Below are 21,756 nucleotides of genomic sequence, written 5' to 3' on the forward strand. Positions count from 1 at the left end.
AACATTATAGATAATTATACACTAATTATATATTACTCTAGCACAGAGCATAGGCAGTACAAGCAAATACTATAGCTTCATTGTTATTAGGGCTTTATTGATTAGAGCTGCCAAAATAAAGTTACTTTTGTTCTTCGATGTCATGGCGTCATGCAGCACAGCTGGTAGAGCCAAAGCAGTAAAGCCATAGGAGAGCAGGCAGCCAGTAGAGATCAAGGATAACCATGGTAGTTGGAGAGACACGTTTGTGGGCTGGAGACGGATTCTGCAGAGATCATGTTGTTTGAAATATTATATATATAATATCGCATCCTGGAGCAAGACATACAGACATACTTGTGTAAGCTAGAAAGATACAAGGGGGATGAGGCTGTGTGAGATGGGGAATACAGCACGATTGTGGAAGAAGAGGACAGCACCGCTAAACCACACCCTGATGTATGACCAGATGCCTTCTACAAGGCCTTTTCCCTTTTATATGTGCTGGCATGCCAAAGGTGCACACAAAAGCTCCTACATGAGAGACAGCATAGAAAATGTTACCTAGGGCCCAAAATTGGTTTGGTCTAGCTCTGCTCTAGTACAATTACAGATGGGGCCGGGCTCTTCTTTGCTGGCGAATCGCCAGAACGTCACCGCTGGCGATCCGCCAGCAGCCCGGCTCGCCATCTGACTGAGACGAGCGTGCGTCTCAGTTTCCATCGGCGGGGCGACGGGAACCCTGTCCGTCTCCGCTTCAGGGAGACGGACAGGGTTAGGGGGTGTGCAGGGAGGCGGTGGGGACCCAGGGTGACCGCTGACAAGCCGGCGGTGACCCGGGGGAAGCGCCGTCGGAAGGGGACGCACGCGTATCTCGTGCGCGCACGTCCCCTTTCGCTGTACAGATGGCGGGTGGTGGGGGATGGCGGCTGGCGTCGCCATCGCCATCCCCTGCAATGATGAGACCTGCCCCATCTGTATGCTTATTAAAAGTACAAATGATGATACAGGGAGCTGGACTGCACTTGATTATAATCTGAAACAAAGTTACACATTCGAAAACATCACAAGATTACTGATTACATACAGATTACTTTTTAAAAAATTGTACACAATAACAGACTAAACTATTCATGTACCTAATGAAATAAACATATTTGTGCTATACCTTAAATATTCTAAATAATCTAAGGATTACAAAAATATTTATGAAAACGTAACGGTAATAAAACTAAACTAAAAAAAAGACCATTTTATCAAATAAATATAATAAATAAATGTTGTCCCCGTAATGAGGGTACATATATTTTTTGATGGGAAATGGCCCAAATATATTATATGATTATTGTGAAAGCACTGATTTCTTTCAATGAACTACAACCAGTTCATTAGCCAGTTGGATACACACTATAAGATTATCGTATACAGTAGCTAACTATCTAAAGATGCCACCCTTATGTCCTGGCCTAGCATCATACAAAGGCTATATACATGTACTATGTCCAGCAACAGTAAGAAGATGGCCAAAGAGTTAACATGTTAAAAGGATGCCAACTTTTGTGATAAACTTTCTTGAACAGTTATTTATGTTATCTCAATCAGAGGAGGACTTCCTAGTAGAGATGGCAAAACTATCCGAGCAAGTTAGAAACTGTTTAATTACTGTACTTAATTGTTTTGCTATGATTCTGCATCAGTTAACTTCCACCTCATACTAAATATACTGTTCCAAGTTCGACATAAACTGTAAATTATTCTGTCAAATTTACTAAATAAATGTATAATGCATATTTCAAGGACCTTTAACAATTACATACATATTACACCTACTTTGACCATGCTCCTAGGGTAATGAGCACAATCACATTTAGCATCTTTTGAATTGAACAACTTAAAGAACTTTCTGTAACTTTTTCCACATTTTTTTTTACTTCTTCAAAATAGTTTTAACATTTTTACTATGTAGTATTTTTTCTGGCCATTCACAGCTATATGTAAGACCTTGAAGGAGGAACTTCTATAAACATCTACTGAGGTTCAAGAATGAGTTCACCAGCCATAAGGTTTGTTTCAACACGTATATGTATATGTTCACTAAATATTTCCATACTGTCGCTACTATAAAAATATAACTATGTCAGACACAGAAGCTTTAAAATACTCTTAAAATACACTATGTTGCTCGTGACTTATAATAAAATAAAAATGAAACACAGATATACAGTATTTAGACTTTGATTAAGTGAATTGGAATTCTACAAGTTCTAAACTCAATACGGAATGTAGGGAATAGTACATGCCCAAGAAATTAATACTTTGAAAATGAATACCAATGGGTTTATATTTTACTGTATTTCAAATATGAGTTCCATGTATCTTTTTCGGGAGTGCGTGCCAAAGGTGCTCAAGGAGACCCGAATCAGCGAACAGAAAAGTTGGTATAGAGTCAATGTTATAGAAGAGGTCAGTTATACTTTATGTTATTTTAAAGCTGCCTTACAGTTTATGATGCCATATAACATACCATATGGCAACACTCTGCTCTAAACTGGAGCACTAGCTTTAACATAAAGTACAGTAGTAGAATCTGCTCACTTTCAAAGTTTACCATGAAGCTTCATAACCTAGAAAAATGGAACTTATATAGTAAAAAAAACTTTGGGGTTATATAATAAGCCTCGGAGAAAGTATAAGGGGATCAAGATAAAATACCAACCAAACAGTCATTTTTCAAACACAGCCTATTACATGGAGGTTAGGAGCTGATTGGCTTGCATTATCTCCATAAACTTTATCTCTCTCCAAGGCTTAATAAATAGACCCAATATTCAAATTTGTAAGACTAGTACAGGCCGCTCAGCTGCATTTTTTATATAATCCTGATACTGTTGATTATATTAAATATACAAGAATGGATAAACTTTAAGGGTGGAATTCAATTGTGGGTGAATCCCTTTGCCTGTCCCAATCTGCATGGCAGCCACCACAATTTACGGCAGTGTGACCATGCACAAAAGTGTTTGCTATCCCGTAGGGTGGCGGTGCCTTCAAGCGAATCAGGCATTCATTGCCGGTGCCTAAAAACTGCGATAACAGTTATTCTCATCCTTCACACAGTAATAAATTAAATTAACATCTTTTTTACCAGTTTTGGTCCGTATTACATTAGACCTTTACTTACAACATACATTTTTCAGTTCATACATTTTTCATGTATTTCTTAAAATAATGTAATTAAAAATAGTAAAATGTTAGAAGTTGATCAATACATTAGTGTGCAACACGTGCAAATATAAGATTATTCGTAAAAGTAATCATGATAACAGTAATATAGATTTCCTTTGACATATAGTTCAAATTACAAAATTAAGTATATTTTTTATAGAACGTTATGAGAAAAGAAAGAAATACAAAAATCTTATATAACTCACCTTGTCTGGGTCATTTGCGCAGCTCATATCTGACGGATTATCGCTGCCATTAGCTACAGCATTAAACTGTGTAAAATCCAGAGACTTCATATAACTGAAATCTTGCTGTTCGGGGGCTGGGGGAAAGTTGGTCTGGTAACATTGTCCTTGGGCCCCTGGGGGAACCATCCTAACCTCCATGTACTTTAAGGTTCCGTCTGTGTTCAGGTAAAGAGCCGGCTGATACTGATCTGTGTAGGGTTTGGATTGGGATCCACTAAGGAAGCAGCAGCTGCTGCTGTAATCATAACTTTCTTTCCTCAGACATCTCACCAGTAATATAATGAATGTAACAAGTGACACTAAGCTGATAGCCACTAGGGAAATGATTAGATACAAAGTCATATCTGATGGGGGTTTGGCATTAGTGATAAAATTACCAGATTTGGGGGTTTCTACTACAACCTCATCTGCTATAGTAATAAGCACAGTGACTGTCGCTGATAAAGGAGGATTCCCATGGTCACTGATAGAGATGAGAAGTTGTTGCTCTGTACTTTCTGTGTCCTGAAATCCTCGTACAGTTCTGACCTCTCCTGTATACTTAGACACATGAAACAACAAGGAATTGGCAGCGTCAATGAGACTAAAGACTAACCAGGCATTGTGCCCAGAGTCCAGATCCACGGCAGAGAGTTTTGTCACCAAATAACCAGCACTTGTAGATTTTGGAATCCTCTCTTGTACAATGAGATCCTCAGAGTGTTCTGGATACAGCAAGGTGGGGGGATTGTCATTTGTATCCAGAATGAATATAAAGACAGGGACAGTGGTAAATAATTTTGGGGATCCAGAATCTTCTACTTGTATGGTGATTTGTAAAACCTGGATGTGCTCATAGTCAAAGGAACGCTGAGCATAGATATTACCATTATTAGAATTAATGTACACATAAGAAGATACAGAGGAACCGTCTATCTGGCTCTCAGCTATAGAGTAAGTCAGATCAGCATTATCACCCTCATCTAGATCTGTAGCAGATACTGTACATAGGAGATTACCTGGGTCACTGTTCTCCTTAATAAAAGCATTATAAGTAGACTGTGTAAATGTCGGTGCATTATCATTAATATCTGAGACACTGAGAATAACAGAGGTCTTACTGTACAGAGGGGGAGACCCTAAATCAGAGGCCGTCAGCACAATAGTGTATTGGGATATTTTCTCTCTGTCCAGATTCCCATCTGTGACCAATGAGTAACGGTTCTTATTTTGTCTGATTTTAAAAGGCAGATTACGTGACATATCCAGCTGTATTTCTCCGTTCTTTCCAGAATCCTTGTCTCTCACATTAATAAATCCAACAACAGTTCCTAGTGGTGCATTTTCTGGAATCTCATTTGTCACTGTGGTAAATGTAATTTCTGGTGCATTGTCATTTACATCTTCTATTTCCACATGTACCAGACATTTCCCTTCTAGTGTGGGAATTCCTTTATCTACTGCCTTAATAGATAATTCATAAAAATTTGATTCCTCAAAATCCACAATCCCATTACTAGAAATCTCTCCACTGTCCTCATCCAGGGCAAATAATATTCTGGCAGATTTATATGTGTTGTCACCAAAATAATACTGAATTTCCCCATTTGCACCATCATCCAGATCTGTCGCATTTAATGTTAATAGAACAGTTTTTAAAGGGAGATTTTCCTTTATACTGATTTTATAAACCGATTGATTACAGGCTGGTGCATTATCATTAATATCTAATACATGTATTGTTATGTGACAGGACCCTGATCTGGTCGGCTCCCCACCATCAGTAGCTGTGAGAATCAGATTATGCTCTTGTTTATCTTCCCTGTCTAACGTCTTCTCTAATATCAGCTGAGGAATGAGGGTTCCGTCCTTATGGGTCTTCACAGACAGTGAGAAATAAGGATTTGTATTTAATGTATACTGACTGACACCATTGGCACCAATATCCAAATCCTGTGCAATCTCTAAATCAAACACTGTACCGGCACTTGCTAATAATTCTGTAATTTTAATAGTGCGATTATTATGTAAGAAAGTCGGGGAATTATCATTTATATCCAGAATCTCTATTTCTAGACTGAAAAGCTCCAAAGGATTTTCAGCAGCTGCCTCCAAATGCAGCAAACAGCTCAGACTAGAACCACACAGGATCTCTCTATCAATCCTGCTATTCACAACCAATCCTCCATTTGCCTTATTTACTGCAAAATATCTGTGATCATTGTCAGATGTTAAATGTAACCTGCGCTGAGAGAGATCTGCACGTTTTATCCCCAGATCCTGAGCTACATTTCCTACCAATGTCCCTGGCACAGACTCCTCAGCAATAGAATAATGAATCTGCCCAGAGACCCAGCCCCAGCTACAGAGGAGAAAGGAAAACACTACTTGCCATTTCCAACACTGAAAGCAGCCTCTGATGTCCATATCTTAAATGATTTCCTTTATATTTGGTTTCATATACAGTAGGTCTTGTATTATCCAAAATGCATGTAGGTTATATATTCAGTCTTCCATTCCCCCCCAAAAAGCAATCCATCCATAGAAATAAAACATCCACAGCGTTCTCATCGGAGCAGCAGCTCTTCTTTGTGTGAGAAGAAAGATGGGAGGGTGAATCACTGAGCCAGGGGGAGGAGAGAGTGGAGCTTATATCAGCAGATCCACTGCTATAGCTGAAATAAATTATTGCATGGCAAGTCTGCCCTCTTCTGGTCAAATATGCTAACTACATACCCAACTAGCAGTTCAAATATAAAAACACAGAAAATATTGGTATGAGTTATAAAAATAGATTTAGTTTTTTTCCACTGCATAGCTGGGACATTTTTTTTTTTTTTTTACCAAATACACATTGTGCCCTATTTTCCTAGAGTTTTAACATTTTAATTCACATTACAGAATCTTGTTGAAAAAATTATATACTTTGTATACTTTGAAATTAAATTATTGTTCATTCCATACATTTATCTCTTCTAAACTCTAAATCACAAAATCTTAAATCAGATTTTTGAATCAGAAAATGCCCTTCTTTGGACATTATATCACTTTTTATGTTGCTAATATAATGAACACAATTAAATAATACTAATAATTATGACAATGATTGTAGCAAAGTCATAATAGGTTTGAGTTTGGTGTTGCAATTTTATTGATGCTTTTAGCTAACCAGTTCAATGAAATATATAATTAATTGCTAGGTTTTTTTTCAATTTTATTTATGAATAGTATCATCTTCAATTTAGTCTCAATACAGTCCTTGTTTTTTTTTTTTACGTAAAAAACACTGCAATATCAACTTTATGATTTTAAATATGTAAGCAATTAACTGTACTCATTTAAGTAAAAAATATACAGCAACAGTGAAAATAGTTTTTGAAAAAGTTAAAGGTTGTAATTTTGCTAGTGTAATTTTAGTAATTTTTAATATTCTCTTAGCTATTATTTACAGGTTTTTGTTTTACATAGTATCAGACTAGCTAAACATATACTGCAGTTTCAGCATTTACACACCAACTGTATATGAATATATATATATATATATATATATATATATATATATATATATAGTGTATTAATATTAACAATAATAACAATATTTCTATGGCTGCATACATTATGAATTGAAGATATTTGAAAGCATCACAACTGAATTCATTCATGATTTGGTCTAAATATACACCAATAAATGAATGCAAATTGCAGAACCCGACCACTTGTAGTGACAAAAGTGCTACACCATTAGATACAGTAATTTATGATAATCATAAAAAATAAGTTGATGTGCTGTGAATAGATTCTTACATCATGTAATGCGTACACTAATGGGGTGTACACACAGTTTACTTTCTATTAGATTTCCTTTAGATGTCCTTTAGATATGACCTATTCAACTTCCTTTCGATACAGTCTTGCCTGCACAGCCTACGTTCTATTCAATACAGACAAAACAGGAGCGCAGCGCACATCAGCATCGAATCAAGATCGAATGCAGCTGGAAACTGTTCAATTTTGATTTGATTTATTTCGATTCCGACTATATATGTAAAATCTAATAGAAACTTAGTCAAATTAGATCCGTGTGTACACCCCCATAAGCAATAAATGCATTTATTAAAAATAGATATTTTGCATATTAAGTGTAACACTAAGCAATAATTGTATACTGTGACTTCTCTGAAGTGTGATGGAGGTGTCCTCATTCAAAGCACCAATAGTAATACAAGTACAATAAGTGAGATCAGACTGATTCTCACATAGGGGTATAACGATGGTCAAAGATATTTTCCTTAATATAGCCCTCTGATAACAAAGAATAGGACTTGAGAGTAGAATAGAAAGAGATGTCGACCTTTGTGAAACCTTTTGGTCCTGCTTGTTATCACAATGAGAAAAAAAACTATCTAGTAGAGATGCCAAACTGTATAAACATGTTTATAATTGGATCCAACAGGTCAGTTCAATTGTGTCAATCTTGTTCATGGTTCAGTCACTAATTGGGGTCAGTTTGATTGCTACTTATCCTAAAATACAGTAACTTGAACTCAGCCATTGATGTGCTACAGTATGTGCACTACATGTGTGTTTGTCCTCATTGCACACAGTGGGGCACAGTTACTAAAATGGGAGTTCTACTGAATATAAGATGTTGCCCATAGTAACCAATCAGATTCTATCTATTATCTTCTAGAATGTGCTAAAGAAGTCGAATCTGATTGGTTGCGATGGGCAACATCCCATCTTCAATAAAACTCAAATTTTAGTAAAATTACCCAAGAACCTCTATTTTATAGACAATCAAAGCATATGTTACACCTTATGTTGGTACCCCATGAACATAACGAACATCTTTTAAACTTGTAAAAGTTTAAGAATTTCCCACAAATATTAAAACATTTGCTATGATTTGACAAACTAAATCAAAATGGTTCAATCCTTTGAATTCATTAGTATTTTGTTGATATATCCTAGCAGCTTCGCTGCACACAAATACACTGCAACCAAATCAGCAGGTCTTTAAAAGTTATCTAAGGGCAATATTACATAAGTCTTATAGATTTGTAATACTCTGCTCCATGACTGAGCTCTCCGTGCAAGAATCCCACATAGTCTATGACTGGGGTAGCCAACCCTAGTCCTCGAGAGCTACCAACAGTGCATGTTTTGCAGGTCTCCTCACAGAATCACAAGTGAGCTAATTAGCTCCATCTGTGGATCTTTTAAAATGTGTCAGTGATTAATGAGTGCAGCTGTGCAGCAGCTAGGTTGTCTGGAATTGTGAACTGTTGGTAGCTCTTGAGGGCTAGGGTTGGCTACCACTGGTCTATGAGATACTGAAGGCTCGCTCAGTGTAATTTGTTTAAAAATATTGAAAGCTGGGGCAAAGTACAAAGAATAAACAAACCTCCCAACATCGTCTTTAAGGAAAATGGAATTCAGGGGGGATCCCTGCACTGTGAATAGATGTCAATGCACCTGTACACTGCATCAATTCACCTGCTGTTCTGCATGTAACAGAGATGACAGTGCTTTCCATCAACATTTTCTATCCAGTGGGACACTACAGCCTGTGGATGGGACTGTCCCACTGAAAGTATATTTCATGGGAGGAAACCGGAGTACCTGGAGGGAAACCGCACAAGCATGGGGAGATTATACAAACTCCACACAGTTAGGGCCATAGTGAGAATTTAACTTATGACCTCAGTGCTGTGAGGCAGCAATGCTAACCATTACACCATCCGTGCTGCCACATAAAAAGCATACAGCTTTTACTTATAGAAAAGTGACATATTGCATATCAACATAAAAGTATAAGCTGCGTTCAAATTATTAAGTCTTAAACTTCACTGAAATTTAAAAGATCGCTATCCATGATGACCCCATAACTGCTGTAAAGGTGCACTAAAAGTCATTGGTGACCAATTTTCCTTGAACTTTCTTTGTCCTGGATGAAATGCATACGCACTTAACAATTTGACAAATGATGAACCATCTATCTCCAGTCTACAGGCTTTTTTAAAATATATCCAAATTCAGCTGCCTGCACAGTTGACAAACAACCTTGGTGAACGACTGGCGTGTACACGCATCATAGTTCGTAGTATACACACAGAACAATATTTTTACCAATATCATATCAAGAGGGGCCAAAATGAACAATATTGGTCAAAAAATTGTTGAGTGTGTATACTTGGTTATATAACGTATAAAAGTTGGTTTAACAATGAGTTAAAGTATTTTGGACCTTTTTACATCCTTTAATTGGGTGATCCTAATATAAGTATGCAGCACTTTGATGTGTTTGAAAATGGGAATGAATGAGAATAAATTCTAATATATGATAAACTATATGAGCATTGTACAATTGTAAATTCCTTTGCAAAATCTAAAGCATGCAAAACAAATCTGTGATTTTTGCTGATTTTTTTTATGACCCTGATAAAGTTTTACAAAATGAACCAAAGAAGAATGGGAAGATGATATACTCCTGCATTTCTACATCTGTATCAGGCATCGGTTATTGAGAAAGGTGGTTCTATAGGTTTATCATATAATCTGCCCAATTTATGAATGCATATATTTTAGGAATTAATTGCAACAGAATAGTATATTGAATCTACAGTTGGCAAACAATTATATTCATTTCTTCAATAAGTACTGTAGTAAAAACTAACTAAAAAAAAACAAACAACAGAAATATTTTGGTTCTACAGATATAGAAAAACAAATGAAACATTATTTATGCAAACAAAATGAGGAAATATTAGGAGTTTATCAGTATTGTAAATGTACTATTTATATTACTAATGGTATATCTAAAATTAATAGTGAAAAACAATGTTCCCTTCATGTTATATACTGTATCATTAATGTTCAAATTACAAATGTAACATAGTTAATTGGTATAAAAAATGGAATTACACAAGAAACAAATGTTCTAATACTAACTCACCTTGTCTGCGTCATCCGCACAGCTCATATCTGAGGGATTACCGCTGCCATTAGCCACATCCTTAAACTGGGGAAAATCCAGAGACTTCATATAACTGAAATCTTGCTGTTTGGGGGCTGGGGGAAAGTTAGTCTGGTAACATTGTCCTTGGGTCCCTGGGGGAACCATCCTGACCTCCATGTACTTTAAGGTTCCGTCTGTGTTCAGGTAAAGAGCCGGCTGATACTGATCTGTGTAGGGTTTGGATTGGGACCCACTAAGGAAGCAGCAGCTGCTGCTGTAATCATAACTTTCTTTCCTCAGACATCTCACCAGTAATATAATGAATGTAACAAGTGACACTAAGCTGATAGCCACTAGGGAAATGATTAGATACAAAGTCATATCTGATGGGGGTTTGGCATTAGTGATAAAATTACCAGATTTGGGGGTTTCTACTACAACCTCATCTGCTATAGTAATAAGCACAGTGACTGTCGCTGATAAAGGAGGATTCCCATGGTCACTGATAGAGATGAGAAGTTGTTGCTCTGTACTTTCTGTGTCCTGAAATCCTCGTACAGTTCTGACCTCTCCTGTATACTTAGACACATGAAACAACAAGGAATTGGCAGCGTCAATGAGACTAAAGACTAACCAGGCATTGTGCCCAGAGTCCAGATCCACGGCAGAGAGTTTTGTCACCAAATAACCAGCACTTGTAGATTTTGGAATCCTCTCTTGTACAATGAGATCCTCAGAGTGTTCTGGATACAGCAAGGTGGGGGAGTTGTCATTTGTATCCAGAATGAATATATAGACAGGGACAGTGGAAAATAACTTTGGGGATCCAGAATCTTCTACTTGTATGGTGATTTGTAAAACCTGGATGTGCTCATAGTCAAAGGAACGCTGAGCATAGATATTACCATTATTAGAATTAATGTAAACATAAGAAGATACAGAGGAACCGTCTATCTGGCTCTCAGCTATAGAGTAAGTGAGATCAGCGTTATCTCCCTCATCTAGATCTGTAGCAGATACTGTACATAGGAGAGTACCTGGGTCACTGTTCTCCTTAATAAAAGCATTATAATTAGACTGTGTAAATGTCGGTGCATTATCATTAATATCTGAGACACTGAGAATAACAGATGTCTTACTGTACAGAGGGGGAGACCCTAAATCAGAGGCCGTCAGCACAATAGTGTATTGGGATATTTTCTCTCTGTCCAGATTCCCATCTGTGACCAATGAGTAACGGTTTTTATTTTGTCTGATTTTGAAAGGCAGATTAGGTGACATATCCAGCTGTATTTCTCCGTTCTTTCCAGAATCCTTGTCTCTCACATTAATAAATCCAACAACAGTTCCTAGTGGAGCATTTTCTGGAATCTCATTTGTCACTATGGTAAATGTAATTTCTGGGAAATTGTCATTTACATCTTCTATTTCTACATGAACGAGACATTTCCCTTCCAGTTTGGGAATTCCTTTGTCTACTGCCTTAATAGACAATTCATAAAAATTTGATTCTTCAAAATCCACAATCCCATTACTATAAATCTCTCCACTGTCTTCATTCAAAGCAAATAATTTTGTGGCAGATTCAAAGGTATGATCATCGAAATAAAACACAATTTCCCCGTTTGCACCATCATCCAGATCTGTCGCATTTAGTGTTAACAGAACCGTTTTTATAGGGAGATTTTCCTTAATACAAATTTTATAAACTGATTGATTACAGACTGGTGCATTATCATTAATATCTAACACATGTATTGTTATGTGACAGGACCCTGATCTGGCCGGCTCCCCACCATCAGTAGCTGTGAGAATCAGATTATGCTTTTGTTTATCTTCCCTATCTAACGTCTTCTCTAATATCAGCTGAGGAATGAGGGTTCCGTCCTTATGGGTCTTCACAGACAGGGAGAAATAAGGATTTGTATTTAATGTATACTGACTGACACCATTGTCACCAACATCTAAATCCTTTGCAATCTCCAAAGCAAACCATGTACCAGGACTTGCAACTAATTCTGTAACCTCAATAGTGCGATTATTATGTAAGAAAGTCGGGGAATTATCATTTATATCCAGAATCTCTATTACTAGACTGAAAAGCTCCAAAGGATTTTCAGCAGCTGCCTCCAAATGCAGCAAACAGCTCAGACTAGAACCACACAGGGTCTCTCTATCAATCCTGCTGTTCACAACCAATCCTCCATTTGCCTTATTTACTGCAAAATATCTGTGATCATTGTCAGATGTTAAATGTAACCTGCGCTGAGAGAGATCTGCACGTTTTATCCCCAGATCCTGAGCTACATTTCCTACCAACATCCCTGGCACAGACTCCTCAGCAATAGAATAATGAATCTGCCCAGAGACCCAGCCCCAGCTACAGAGGAGAAAGGAAAACACTACTTGCCATTTCCAACACTGAGAACAGATTTTGTCGTCCATATCTTAAAGTATTTCCTTGATTTTAGATGTCATGTAGATCCTATATCATCCACAAACCATGTCATTCATTAATTGATTCTTCCATCCGTCCATAATAAATAAATATCCACAGGATTATCATCCAAGCAGCAGCTCTTTGTGTGTGAGATGAAAGATTGGAGGGTTATGGGAGGCTGATTCACTGAGCCAGGGGGAGGAGAGTGCAGGGCTGACATAAGCCTATGCACTATTATACTTGAACAGACAGATTGTATGACAATGCTGCCCTCTTCTGGTCTACAGTAGTCATTTCATACCCAGTAATTGATCAGAATAGACATTTTATTCAGCAGATATCCATACAAATATTTTATTTAAAAATACATTTCTTCAATACAATTGGTCACCTTTCATCATTAAAAAAAATGAATGAAAGAATTTACATGGTATTTTTAAACTTAAATAAATCAGATTATGTTATATGCTTTATTTTGCACAGTTGCATCTTGTTTTATCAACATTCCTTAATCAGGTCAGATCTGATAAACTTTAAATAAGGAATGAGGAACCTTTGTCCCTCCAGCTGTTTTTGAACTACACAGCCCAGCATGCACTGCTACAGTTTTGACCATGCTAAACTGTTGCAGGGCATGATGGGATTTGTAGTTCAATAACAGCTGGAGGGCAAACGGTTCCCCATCCCTGCTTTAGCTTAATGAGGAATGTAATACTACAGTCATAGTAGGCTGGACATGATGTTTCTATTTTTTCTGAAAATTAGTATTTTGCAATTTTTTCAACATGAAGGGTATAGCACTCTTTAAATAGCTGTTATTTCTCAGTGTTTATTTCTTATCTTTGTATTTTAAGAAAAATATTATTCTCATAATTGTTCATTATTTAACAACATTTTGCGACATGTATAGTGCAATATAGAGAAATAGATTTTAAAAGGCAACCACATATCATACTGGCCAACACTGGCCAGTGGTGGGGTGCTGGAGTTAAAGGTGAGTGATCACATTGTGCAATTGTTTCAATATTACTAGTTGATGTCCAAACTATATATAAATATATATAAACATTTTATAATGCGCACCAGTGATTACTGTGTGTTTACAATGTCGGTTTAAGACACACCTCCCAACAGTTCTGGCAGTCCACAAAAAATCCTGAATGTTTGTGCAATGGGACAAACTCTCCCAACTGAGAGGTATGGCAAACACACACACACCATACTTGCCTATCTGACCCTCTCCATGCGGTAGAAAATGCTCTGTTTCTGGATTTCCCTGGTAATGTATGTTCGCCATCACCTGTGGGGAGCTAGGTAAAGGTGTTTCACCACAGGTAGTGTGGCCAATCCCGCTGCCCGGCTGTTCCCGTAACCTGACCCGGCGTGCGGCCTGCGTAGCGTGACAGTAGAGGTCACGCTGCGCAGGCCACACATCACCAGTGACCGCCTACCCGCCTCTTCTCCGCCGCCCGCCAGCATGCCGGCCTGACTCCGCCCGCCTGCCCGCCTCCGCCTGCCCGCCTCTTCTCCGCCGCCCGCCTGCCTGCCTCCACCCGCCTGCTGTCTTCTATGGAGGTGCACTTGCCGGGAGGCACCGTGCACCTCCAAACCCACTCCCGGCCGCCCGCCCGCACCCTAATGTAAGTAGATGTGCGGGTCGGCTGGGGTGGGTCCTATGCTAAAAATGTTTTTTTTTTGGTGGGGATGCCAATCCCGGGATCCCGGGAATTCTGGGATTGAAAAAATGCCCCGGGATTGGCATCCCTAACCACAGGTGATGGCAATCATACATTACCAGGGAAGTCTAGAAACAGAGCATTTTCTCCCACATGGAGAGGGTCAGGTAGGCAAGTATGACACACACAAACATTTCAAATGTTTCAAAGTATTCTGAAGGAATTGAAATATAACTGAAATAGGTATTTATCCATGCATACATATATGTCGACTAACATCCTGGCTGCGATTTGCCTTCGATGAAGGAAGGATAATGCCGCATAGTGGGGAGTGGCCATTTGCATGCTCCCACTATACCACTACATTGAATGGGACTTGGCATGCCCATGTGCCCGCCTGCCATTCACTTCAACGTGACCTGGTAGTGATGCAAATAAGCATGGATACCAAACATTGCAGTCCCGCTACAGTAGGCTGCTATATGCATCAACAATATAGCAGGACACATCTGTAGTTATGACAAATACTTAAAGCAAATACAGATAAAGCGCATCTCTTCTTGCTGGGGAATTGCGATGGAATGACCAACCGCCACCCACCGGAAGGGGATGCACGCACCCCCCTAACCCTGTCCGTCTCCCTGAAGTGGAGATGGGGAGGGATACCATTCCCTGCCGTCGAGTGTTAACTCATCAGTCAGATGGAGTGCCTTTCCGCCTGCGATTACCAGCGGGGGCTTTCTGGCAATTTCCGGAGCTGCATGAGAGGTGCCATCTGTAAATACTTACCTACTTTCCCAGAATATCAATGAGACACCAGAATTCTGGGTATACCTCCGGGATTCTGTATATGTTAGAGAAGTGTTCCTTATACCATTCACTGCTGGTCCCTTCCTGACTGAAGTGTCTGGACAAATTTATGGTATCTCATAGGTGGCAGCTTAAATATTAATAAGTACTGTTTCCTTTTGTTCCTTTGTCCTTATTCTAAAAAAACTTTAAAGAAACAAAAACTAGTGCAATATTGTCTGCATCAGATGGAATTTTTATTCAGTCAAGTTCACACTCACATGTGCCTCCACATAAATAGGCATATCATTCCATCCATATGCCTATTTATGTGGAGTTTTCTCAACGCCTGTTGTATTATTTTAATTTTAGATTCCCAAGCTATACAGTTTAATACATAAGCAATGTCACACAAAAAATAAATGGTAACCTTATATATCTAATAAATGAAATAAATACATTCACTAAATTTTGTTATTATGGTGTAATATTTGGTTGGTATTAAAGTATTCTTAATATATATTCAGTATTCAGTATTCATATAAACATCTTTTGTATCTTAAAATACACATCTCTAGCAAGGTGAGTTGCAACACAATAATTGTGCTTACACTAAATTGCAATAAATGTATTGATTTATTTGAATATTACAACATTACATACAGTACAGTCCTTAAATGTACATTTTAAATTGCTTTGGTTGAAATCATGCCTCCCAACTGTCCCAATTTTCTAAGGAATGTCCCATTTCTGTTCCCATTTACCACTCTGCAGTGAAGAGGTGCAGGCAGAGGATCTGGGGGCATGGCCAGCAGCTCACAAAGCCACTGCCCATGCCTCTCCACGGGAGTGATGCAATTTATAGGCCATGCCTCCTTGATGTTAAACCACGAGGGTCCCTCCGAGGGACAGTCTAATGTCGGAGGTATAGTGAAATGTACAGGATTATCTCCCCAGATGATTCACAAGAGAATGTTTTAAACTGGCAGGTTCACTTTTATATTACATTCATTATAAATATTAGTATAGTATACAGATGTAGCACCTGTCAACTTTGCTCGGCGCCTGCCAGAACCTCTCCTCTAGCGATCGCCGGCTGACAAGGACTCCATTGAACTGGGACGTATGTGCGTTTCATGCGCACACGCGTCCCAGTCTTTCGGCAGCAGGGCAGCGGCATCCTGCCTGTCTCCGCTTCAGGGAGAAGGGCAGGGTTAGGAGGGGGTTGGCGTGTGAGGGGGACCGGTGGCAAGGGAAGCTGCGGTGATCGGCGGGGAGCTCCGTTGCCACGGGGCGCGCAAGCCTCTCGTGCGCAAAAAAAAAAAACCCTGGCGGGAGCTGGCGTGGGCTCGTGAAAATTTTGCCAGCCCCTGCCTGGATGAGCCTGGCTCCATCTCTATTACCCTTTTATCTTCTGCTTGGAATAATGTACCCTGTATTATGTGCTCAGCATCGGTCATGATGATATAGTATAAATATAATGCTACAATAACCTTCTTGGATTATATTTGTAAAAAGGAGGATCGATGATAGTAATATAATATATGGCAAGTTATCCTAAATGAATAACTACCTGTAGCATTCCAATAATATATCTATAGTTTTCAATTTAGAAATACATACATGTATGACACAAAGTAGGTGCTAATAATATTTAATGTAGGACCACCAGAGCAGAGACATCTGGCTTCCCATATGTTTGCAAATGTATGTAGCTGACATCTCTGCATGTTATTATCATATACAGTATGATGCGTGGCTTGTTTGCATGATGGTGTTCTGGAGGAATTTGTTCATACCTTTTTTTTATAGTCTAGATTAACTCCTCCCTTACAGGCAACTGTGATGCAATAAATAAACGGACTCAGCAACTGCCATTCGGTGTGCCACAACAGTACACAGATGGAGCCACACTTCGCACAGCTGCATCCATCTTCGGCTCGCCAATCCCGAGAAAGGGATGTGCAGCAATGGGGTGCACGAGCATCTCACATGCACACGCGACCCACTCTCGACAATCGGCGAACAAAGGAGGGATGATATAGAGCAAAGGGAGCAAATATAATTATATAATGTTATATAATACAGCTATTTAATATAAAATGTATTAATGCAATTAATGACAGTTAATAATTGTAATTGCCACTTTGTGCTCTGTTTCAACAAATAAGAAACTGAATAACCCAATAGCTCCAAACACATTTATATAAAAATGACATGCAGTAATCAGGCATACAAAAAAAATCCATACAGAAAATGTTTAATGAGCTCAAAATAACATCGCCCAGAAGAGAGCATCCAAAGTTATTTTTAGCTTTACAGCTAACGCTGTTCATTTCATCTCCTCCCCCTGGCTCAGTGAACTACGCTCTCTCTTTCCCTTTCACATGCACACACACAAGAAGAGCTGCTGAAAGCAGAGTAATGTTCTTTATGCCTCGCACTGAGTTAATCATTCAGATTCCAATCCTTTATTCAGACAAATCAAACATTCTAACTGTGATTTCAAGAGGGCTAAAAGGCAATATGGCGAGACTCGATTGCAGATGCTTTTAACCCAGTAATTAGAAAATAATGACTTTAGCAGATAATTCTGTAAATTGTTTGGGTATAACAGAATACTATTGTTATAATAATAATTATTATTATTATTATTTTTATTATTATATTATTTTACAATTTATACCACTGGACCCTAATTTGAGGAATCCATTATCCTCAGCTGTTGCTATAAGCTATAAAAGATTAATATGTTCATAGTCCTAAAAATGTTCTATATTACTGTGATTTCTTAAGTTAAATAGTTACTCTTGAATAGAGCAGCATCCTTATAATCCAGAGATTTATTTGTCCTTTAATTGATAACTCATAAGAATGAATAAAATATTTGCTTATTAAACATCCCCAATTTTCTAAAATTGTAATTTTGTCTGTCTGAATTATGACTGACTGTGATCATCAATATACTTCAATATACAATTAATTCCTCACCGAAATCTGTAAAACTAAGCTTTATAATACCCACATTTTGTTTAGATTTTTTTTTTAGATTTATTTTATAGTATTAGTGTTCATACTTCTACAGTGCCATTTAAATCTCAAAGATAATTATTGTCCATTTATCAGGGACAAGGCAGTGCATCCCCATCTAGTGTATTGAGAACATAGTAATACAGGTTGAGTATCCCGTATCCGTATATCTATTATCCGAATTATTCCAAAAACCGTGGTTTTTGGAATCATTCAAATTTTTTTTTTTTTTTTTTTTACCCTCCCTAACCCTCTTTTTATACTTACCAAGTCCCAGGGCGTCCACAGCAGGCCTCCGGCATCTTCTTCTGGGTCTCCAGCGGTCCCAGGAATGCATTGCGCGAGTGTGCGCGCGCGCCGGTGACGTCACTGGTGCGCGCGCACACTCGCGCAATGCATTCCTGGGACCGCTGGAGACCCGGAGAAGATGCTGGAGGCCTGCTGTGGACGCCCGGGGACTGCGTGGACGCCGAGGGACCACCGGACACCATCAGGGGACAGGTAAGTATGGCTAAAACAATTTATTCTAAAAACCGGAATATTCCCCTATCCGGAATGCTCGTGGTCCCGAGCATTTCGGATAGGGGATACTCAACCTGTACCTTACCATGGAGATGTTAGGAGGAGGAATGTTAGGGATCAGCTACACCCAAATACACATTTTCAGTGTGTATATATATATATATATATATATATATATATATAGAGAGAGAGAGAGAGAGAGAGAGAGAGAGAACGATCTGAAGCAGCACTCCTCAAATGGTATCAGGTGCGGTGCCGGCCAATAGCACCCTGTGCCGGGGGCAACAAATAGCAGTCTGGATGATGGCAGCATTTGCTCAATAAAGATCAATATACATGTCTTGTAGTCAATGTTGAAGCTTTAATAACACGATTCATTTTTTCCTGAAGAAGCGTGTTATTAAAGCTTCGAAACGTTGACTACAAGACAGGTATATTGATCTTTATTGAGTGAGTGCTGCCATCATCCAGACTGCTATATATATATATATATATATAAAAAAAGGGGGGGGATTGGAGTGCGCAACCTATTGTCTCAATGGTGACATATATATCATGTACCACCCAGTTCATCCAATCAGTCTATAAACTCAGAAGTCCTTTCTGAAGGTGATTCCTGTATGTCCAATATTGAATATGTTCGCAATGATCATGCAATTTTCATTTTTGAAAAAACTTTTTATTTTAAAACAGCCCGACGCGTTTCGTCTTTACGACTTCATCAGGGGTACAACCGATGTATGATCATATGAATGATGATCCATACAGTAAGTTTTGCTGATCTAAGTAGATTATAATATATCAATATGGTATTGTGGGTATAGCCAACCTATTACAAATAAAGAAAAAGAAGAGAGTGGGGGTCTACAATGATCTGCGCAATAAAAAGCTGCCTGTATTTATAATTCAAGTTGGAAAAGGACACACCCGAGCCTTTTATAGAAACTGTGCAAAAAAAAAGGGATTACTTGAACCAGTGAAATATGGGCGCTAATAATTGTGTGTGAAGGAAGGATATTCTATGTAAAAGGAGACTTATACTCCCCTGTTTATGTCCTCCTGTTGTCTTCTTTTTCACTGTCCCCTTCCGCGTTTATGTATTTATTGTATATAAAGAGACAAGGAAAGAAGAAAGAGGGCAATGTCCCTCGTGTAATACTGTTTTGACTGATTTGTCAAACACAAAGATATTTTAAAATTTCAAAAGACAGGGAGTAGTAATATATATGTATATATATGGATATTGGAGGTTTTATCCCCCGTTTCCAGTACACTCACAATATATCAATTTCAATAACGCTTATCACAACTCATGTGTATGATCACAAGGAAACTTCAAACAACGACTTTATGTTGGGGGTAGGTCCCCCTACCCAAAGTACTCACTCAACGTCCGTTTGAAAATTCGTATATCGTATGGGTCTTTAATCCTTAAAATCTTCTTATTTTGGGTCCTGTAATACAACTCCCAAAATAGAGGAGGAAAAGCAAAAAGACACTGCGAGATACTGTATATGGTAAAAACAAGTATCTCTTTATTTCAGAATAAACAGTGTCTAAAAATGTACAATAAAACATGTACCACTTTGGAGCCACTAGTACTACTATAGACCGGTCATACCTGGAGACCTGAGATGTTGAAACAGTGGGCAGGGTATCTGGGGCCCCGTTTACCTGACCACTGGTGTCTTGCAGGTGTTCCCGTCCAATAGACCATAGGCATCCAAAGGGTCAAAAAAGTAGGTGTAAGAGAGGATCGTCCACCGACGCGTTTCGACCCAAACTGGATCTTTTTCAAAGGTGTATCCTCTCTCTATAGTCTTCTTGTATATATAGTAGATTTCCTGGTGTTTGATTGGGGGCGGTATCCTCCCGTTTCCCGCCATTTTTCTCAGCGCTGTATACTTCATATAAATCCCGTTCACTTTTGCTAGTGTTATATATAAATACATGGTATCACGAAAAGGCTGGTTAACAGCTTCCTGGTTTCTATGAAGTCACATCCTGTCCCCGTCTTTAAACAGTCCCGCCGTCACTTCCTGTAGTTACGTATCCTGGACTAGCGTGGACCTGGTTGGCAACTCACTACTAGTTTCCGGATGGCATCTAAACGTCATATCCTGTCTTTAGAGAACGTCCTGCCGTCATCTCTGATGTCCCCTCACCAGACGTGGTGCGTCCTGGCCGTTGTTTCTCCTTTCAGTCTTATGGTGACGACTTCCGGTTTTAGCGTCTTTTTGCGTTCCAAATATATTTCCTGTTTGCGTTCCATCGGCGTAACTGTCATTCCATGCTACTATATTGCGGTCTCTCAAATCTAATAGCAGTTGTTCACAGACCTGAGAATGAAGCTCTGTTTTAGCGACATCATAACATTAAATCCTACAATGGGCAAAGCTAATATAGTGCTTAATTATAGAGCTACATTTTGACATCCTAATCAAATTCTATTTTATAATTAGAGAGTTCAATAAGGTGCTTGAGAGGGGGATTTGTAAAGTGCATAGTGCATAGCAGCTCAAGAGGGATGATACCGTGCCTGAATATTAGTATAATTTATAAAATACTATTTTTTTGTTTTAAAAAGGAAGGTACAATGATATATAGGGAAAGAAGAATAAAAAATCAGGGACGAAAAGACTTATAAAAAGAGAAAATTTTCCATTGGGAATCTAAAAAGGGGTTTCCTAAAAGAGGGGGGAGGAGGATTTTGAACGATGCAAAAAAAGAAAAAATTAATAAAAGAATTAATACAAACTATAAAAACCACTTCAGTTCGAAATCTTGGTTCAATCCTGAAGGCACTAGTGTTTTATAATTGTAAATGCACTTCATCTCTGTCTGGGCCAAGAGTTTGCTAAGATTTTTATTCCTTTCTGTGGTTTTTACGAGTTTGATCCCCCAGAAACC

The 21,756-nt window shown here is 38.5% G+C and overlaps 1 protein-coding gene and 1 pseudogene across 1 annotated transcript; both read right to left on the bottom strand.

The window, feature by feature from the left end:
* Positions 1-28: 28 nt before the first annotated feature.
* LOC146073923 (protocadherin gamma-C5-like) lies at positions 29-6,054 on the bottom strand. The gene is made up of 2 exons (XM_083181503.1): positions 3,411-6,054; positions 29-265 (listed from the first exon to the last, which is right to left on the bottom strand). Exons 1-2 carry the CDS (start codon positions 5,856-5,858, stop codon positions 149-151), a joined length of 2,565 nt encoding a protein of 854 aa, XP_083037629.1. The 5' UTR covers positions 5,859-6,054; the 3' UTR covers positions 29-148.
* Positions 6,055-10,050: 3,996 nt separating this feature from the next.
* Positions 10,051-21,118, bottom strand: LOC146072922 (protocadherin gamma-C5 pseudogene; annotated as a pseudogene).
* Positions 21,119-21,756: the final 638 nt, after the last annotated feature.

Source organism: Crinia signifera, chromosome 4 (assembly GCF_055691185.1).
Source record: "Crinia signifera chromosome 4, ASM5569118v1, whole genome shotgun sequence".
Lineage (NCBI taxonomy): Eukaryota > Metazoa > Chordata > Amphibia > Anura > Myobatrachidae > Crinia > Crinia signifera.

Bases quoted from the DNA above. Each gene is read 5' to 3' on its own strand.
- LOC146073923 (XM_083181503.1), bottom strand. From the start codon at position 5,858: ATGGACATCAGAGGCTGCTTTCAGTGTTGGAAATGGCAAGTAGTGTTT. The intron at 266-3,410 runs GTGAGTTATATA...TGATCTCTGCAG, and splicing joins GCGCAAATGACCCAGACAAG to AATCCGTCTCCAGCCCACAA.